The sequence below is a fragment of the Puntigrus tetrazona genome, chromosome 12 (assembly GCF_018831695.1).
Source record: "Puntigrus tetrazona isolate hp1 chromosome 12, ASM1883169v1, whole genome shotgun sequence".
NCBI lineage: Eukaryota > Metazoa > Chordata > Actinopteri > Cypriniformes > Cyprinidae > Puntigrus > Puntigrus tetrazona.
The window spans coordinates 9,894,370-9,899,550 of NC_056710.1; the positions used below are offsets into that span (position 1 = coordinate 9,894,370).

The window sequence follows — 5,181 nt, forward strand, 5'->3', positions numbered from 1 at the left end:
CAAGAACGGACGACAGGTAACAGATGGGTTCACTAAAGACAACAAGCTGTATCTGGACTCAGTGAGCAGTGAAGAGCTTCAACAGTATTCCTGTGCTGTAGGAGGTAACACATCTCTCATGATAAAATGTCCCCTTGGAATTCTAAGGTTATAAATAAGAAAAAAATATTACATATTGTAAATATGTTGTCACAGAATAAAAATATGTGAATAGCTCAATTTTGACAAAAATGTCAGATAGAACCTAATAATCCCTTGAGGATGACACATGCTTCAGTATTAAATGTTTGCTGCACTTAGATAAAGTCCCTGGATTTTGATTTATTTTAATTACAAATCTACCCTTCAGAAAAAAAAAAAACAAAGAAGAATGACTATGAGAAAAGACAAGCACAAGGTAATTTTTGTAATGTTATTTTAAAGGGGCAACATTGCTTTGACCTTAAAGACCTAATCTGTTTTTTTTTTATCGAAAATAGGTAATTAAACATCATATGCTAACATTTATCTTTTTAAATTGCCCAGTTTTACAGACAAGGTTTAAGCTATAGTTCAAGTACTTAATATATAGACAGTGTTTTATTAACTCTATATGAGTCTTATTTTTCTTTGATGAACTTGTCTTATGTTTTTGAAGACTCAGTGAGTTCAGGGTCCAGCACAGCTTTACTGAGCGCTGCAATCATACTGTCTGTGTTGCTGATTCTTCTGCTCATAGGAGTTCTGTGGTGCAGGTAAAATGCCAATATTATTCATCTTTATTGTATTGACTCCTGAAATCCACTTGCAATACATTCCACCGTCTTACTCTTGGAAAAGCAGTTGCTTTTTTGCTGCGCCTTTAAGGCTTTTGTGCAAACAAACCCTTCACATATGAAATAAGCAGCCGTGCTTTCTTATTGGCTGTGTGATTTTGACCTGATCTAGTTGATGCCATTGGACTGAAATGATCACGGAACATGTTTACTCTTGAATGGGTTTTGATGCTCAATGTGTTTTGGAACAAGCTGTTTTTGCAGCTTATTTTCAGCGGATTGAGCTTTTAAAAGTTTTATGTTTTGAGTTTTAAAACCTACATTTTGTTTTTATTGTACAATGAAATCTTTAATTTAAAAGGATCAAGAAAAAAATCGCTTAACATCATGCCTTTCAAACAGGAGGAGAAAGAATAATTCATCTCAAAAGCATGAAGACAGGATGGAGAGTGGGCAGGTGAGAGCACCTCAACAAACACTTTTAATTCTGCTCAAATATATTGTGTTCTGTCAATGATATTTTATTTTCTGCTTAAACTCTCAGCAGGATTCGGCTGTGCTTTACGAGAACGCTACAGGCTTGTCTACGGTCTGCACACAGCAAGATCACATGAAGGATCAGGATGTTCATTATTCAGCTATTCGTTTCAAAAAGCAGTCTAAAACAAAAAACACATCATCAGCTCCTACTGCTGTACAGTCAACCACAGACGATGTTCATTATGCTGCTGTGAAGTTCAGTCGAACCCCAGCTTAAAATACATCTATACTCACCAACTCAATATAACTGCCTGCTATATATTGTCCAAATGCTTATAAACTACTTGTGTATTTAAATTTTTTTAAACAACGCTTAAAATTATGAAAAAGAAAAATGCTTCACCTTTGAAGCATCCTAGGTGTATGTGACTTTTAGATGAATCCAATAAGAGTTATATAAAACCAACTGAATAACCAACTGCGTTATCAGTGGTTATCAGGCCACAGATTTGTTCCTGAAAGGACCTGTTACGCCTGCTGGTAGGCTGAGAAGGCTTATATTGTTGAAGCGCATGGTTACATTCGCTGCATGCATGTATAAAGCTGAAGGTACCACTGGAGTACCAGATTGTTTCACCATTGACAATAACTGCACACAGACCAAAAAGCAGCGAAATAACGCATTAAAAGATGTCTTCAAGACACATATACCTGTACAGTCCACAAAATACTCCATTATGTGTTTATGAATTGTTCTTCATTTAAAATGTATGTGTGGTGGGAAAGGCATCATGTAATAGAAGTCCAAACATTTACCATATTTTTACCACAGTGCCGCTCGACCATGTAATGTGTAATCAATGCACAGTAACCACATCGTAAGTTTACTGTGGTATTAGATAAAGCACAGCATACCAAATAATTAATTAAATCTGTCTGTCTCTCATTTTTTCTTTTCCTATTTTTGTAAACTGTAATCTGTAATTCATTTACGCAATGTAATTAATTTGAACTCGGAGCTCCCAGTGATGATCTTGAAGAAGCTGTCAAGGAGGCCCGAACAAGTGCTTCAAAGGTTTGGATGAACACTTTTAGTGATAATATCTTTCCTTATAGTCCTTCCTTGTCAAATATTTTGTGTCTCAGATTCCACTGTCTCTGTTTCTTTTTGTTTTAGGTGAAAGGGAAAACCAAGGGAAGTGTCATGTTTATATAGTAATAATCCATACTATTTAAGAAGTCAGCAAATTCATATGAATTGTCCAATGTACTCATAAAAAAATTCTTTTCACCATATAAAGATCAATAACAGGTCAGGGCAAAAAAAAAACTCATTATTAACAGTAACTTAAACAATGCTTGCCTTCTTTTTGCTACTGTTGAGAAACTAAGAAACCCATCAAGTCAGATTCGCATTGAAATGCTCTCTGACAGTAAATGCAATGAATTTGCTTCCTTCTTTTCTGAAAAAAAAAGTAATATTAGAAGGGTGATTAATACATCCTCAAGTTGTGTAGAGGTCAGAAAAACCACAACTTCAAAAACAGTTACTATATCTGTTTTTTAAGCAAATCATAGAAAAAATTTGGAAGATATAGTACAGCACCTTAAATCCTCAACCTGCGACTTTGACACACTTCCCATATATTTCTTTAAAAGTATATTTAACTGTTTACAAGCAGATCTCTTAGAATAGGTAAATGCATCACTTGTTTCTGGGACTTTTCCAAACTCCCAGAAAACTGCAGTTGTTAAGCCCCTTCTGAAAAAGAGCGATTTTGATAATGCCATACTGAGTAACTACAGACCAAATATCAAATCTTATATTTAAAGGCAAGATTATCTGAAAAACCACTTCAATTCAGAAGAATACCTGGACAGTTTTAAGTCTAGTTTCTGAGCATATCATGGTACAGAGACAGCGCTCATGAAGATAATAAATGATATTTGCTTAAATTATGATTCTGGCAAAATATGAGTGCTGGTACTGCTAGATCTTAGTTCTGCCTTTGACACTGTAGTTCATAACGTGCTACTAGAGAGACTGGAAAACTGGGTCGGGCTTTCTGGGATGGTACTCAAATGGTTCAGGTCCTACCTGGAAAAGAGAGGTTATTATGTGAGTATAGGAGAGCATAAATCTAAATGGACATCCATGACAAGTGGAGTCCCACAAGGCTCAATTTTTTCACCGTTCTTATTTAGGCTTTATATGCTCCCACTAAGTCAAATAATGAGCAAGAATCTCTCCAGGTTATGATTATAAGCATGATTCCTTGAGGGAACAAGACACTGAGTCTATACCGTTATGGGAAGCGCCTTCTGAGTGACCACGCTCTGAATCTGCTGTAGATTATGTCCAATAGGAGGGTGTTACGTCCTGGGCAAGTGATGTCAGCGACCAGGAAAGCAAAGAGGCACAAGCGTCGAAGCCAGCAACAGCTTCATAGTCATTAAGACCTGCACTGACAGAGACGCAGCGTCTCGTTCCCTCAAGGAACCATGGTTATATTGATAACCTAGAGACGTTCCTTTTCGGGAACTCGAACTCCAAAAGTTATGGGAACGAGATGCCCATGCCGCCAGAGTTCCAAGTCCCTGCCCTGTGTCTCGACATAAACTGACATCCAATCCATAGAAGTTGATGAAGGTGGAGGGGGTGGATCAACCTGCAACGTGGCAAATGTCTGATACAGGGACACCAGCCAAATAGGCCTTTGAGGCCGCCATACTCCTTGTGGTTCAGTTGCCTGAGATCTAAAATGTGCTTTAGCCCTCCTTCATTCTTTGTACTATGAAGTTTTTAAATGATTTGTTTTATTGCACAGTCTTGAATGAAACGGTCTTCAAAGATTCTTTTGTTAATTATAGAAGATGTGTTTGTTGCTGCCTGTGATATCCCAAAATCATGTGCCTATAAAGATAAATGAAATAGCAGTGCAGTAAAAGTGGATTAATAAAAATGTGTCTGTGTGTGTATGTTTCCCTTTTCTAGAAATGACCATTTACCAAAGTTTTTGCAAGCCCCTCAGTCTGTCAGTAAGAAACAGGAAGGAAACCAGGTCAGCAGAAAGTCTGCCACCACTTCTAAAACAGACTCTAGAAACAGAAATTAACAACAACAACATCTAATGTAGGTAAATCTAGTTATTAATTGCATTTAAAAAGTAACCCTAAGTAAAATGCCACTATTTTTGTGATTTTAATGGGGCAGCATGAGTTACGATATCACACTAATTAATAATACTGACCCTTGAAGTGTGTCATAGTGAAACTGTAAGTCTCTTTTTTCCCACTCAGGCAGTTCTGTGCATTTCATTGTGTTTTTAAATTTACACGAAGTGAAGAAGATGAACTCCAGAGTCTCAAAGCTGATCCTGCTGCTGCTCATTCCAGGTTTGACCATTACTGTGTGTTTTTTTCCTTTGCAATGTTTTAATTTTTAATGTGACTATAGTGATCTTTTACATGTTCCAAGAGTGATTATCTTGACTTAGTGAGATTTATTTAGCGCTGTATTTTCCAGCTGTTACAATGATTTAAAGGGTTACTCCACCCAAAAATTAATGTTGTCATTAATTACATATGATACAGTGATTTTAGTCTTTACTAGAGAGTTATCATGTTATTCACCTTAGGATACCAATCCAAATAATTTGTATTTAAATTTTTTTGGTACTAATTGAGTTATTACTAGTGGTTTACCATTATCTTTACATATAGTTACTCAGTTCGTCTTCAGAACACAAATTAAGATATTTGTGATTCCAAGAGATCTCTGACCCATAAACAGCAATTAAATTAACACGATCACATAGCAAAGAGATTGATAAAATAATCCTTGTGACATCTGGGGTTCAACTGTAATTGTCACCAAGCCAGCAGAGGGAGCCCTGACCTCTGGGTGATCTGCATCTACTCCCTCTGCGAAACTTCCTGTTCCTGG

The 5,181-nt window shown here is 36.6% G+C and overlaps 2 protein-coding genes across 7 annotated transcripts in view; one reads left to right on the top strand and one right to left on the bottom strand.

Moving 5' to 3' along the window:
* Positions 1-4,632, top strand: part of LOC122355255 (sialoadhesin-like) — a 15,969-nt gene extending 11,337 nt beyond the window's left edge. For 3 of the 6 annotated variants that reach the window (XM_043253333.1, XM_043253340.1, XM_043253339.1), the window contains exons 6-8: positions 638-734; positions 1,158-1,212; positions 1,300-2,164. In XM_043253333.1, coding sequence (XP_043109268.1) covers positions 638-734; positions 1,158-1,212; positions 1,300-1,512 — 365 coding nt within the window. In that variant the 3' untranslated portion in view covers positions 1,513-2,164. Of the gene's footprint in view, positions 1-637; positions 735-1,157; positions 1,213-1,299; positions 2,165-4,230; positions 4,373-4,535 lie in introns of those variants that run through there. The other 3 variants (XM_043253338.1, XM_043253337.1, XM_043253334.1) reach the window with 3 other exon arrangements.
* Positions 1-5,181, bottom strand: part of thrab (thyroid hormone receptor alpha b) — a 628,197-nt gene that overhangs the window by 582,717 nt on the left and 40,299 nt on the right. The gene's annotated exons all lie outside the window — the stretch shown is intronic.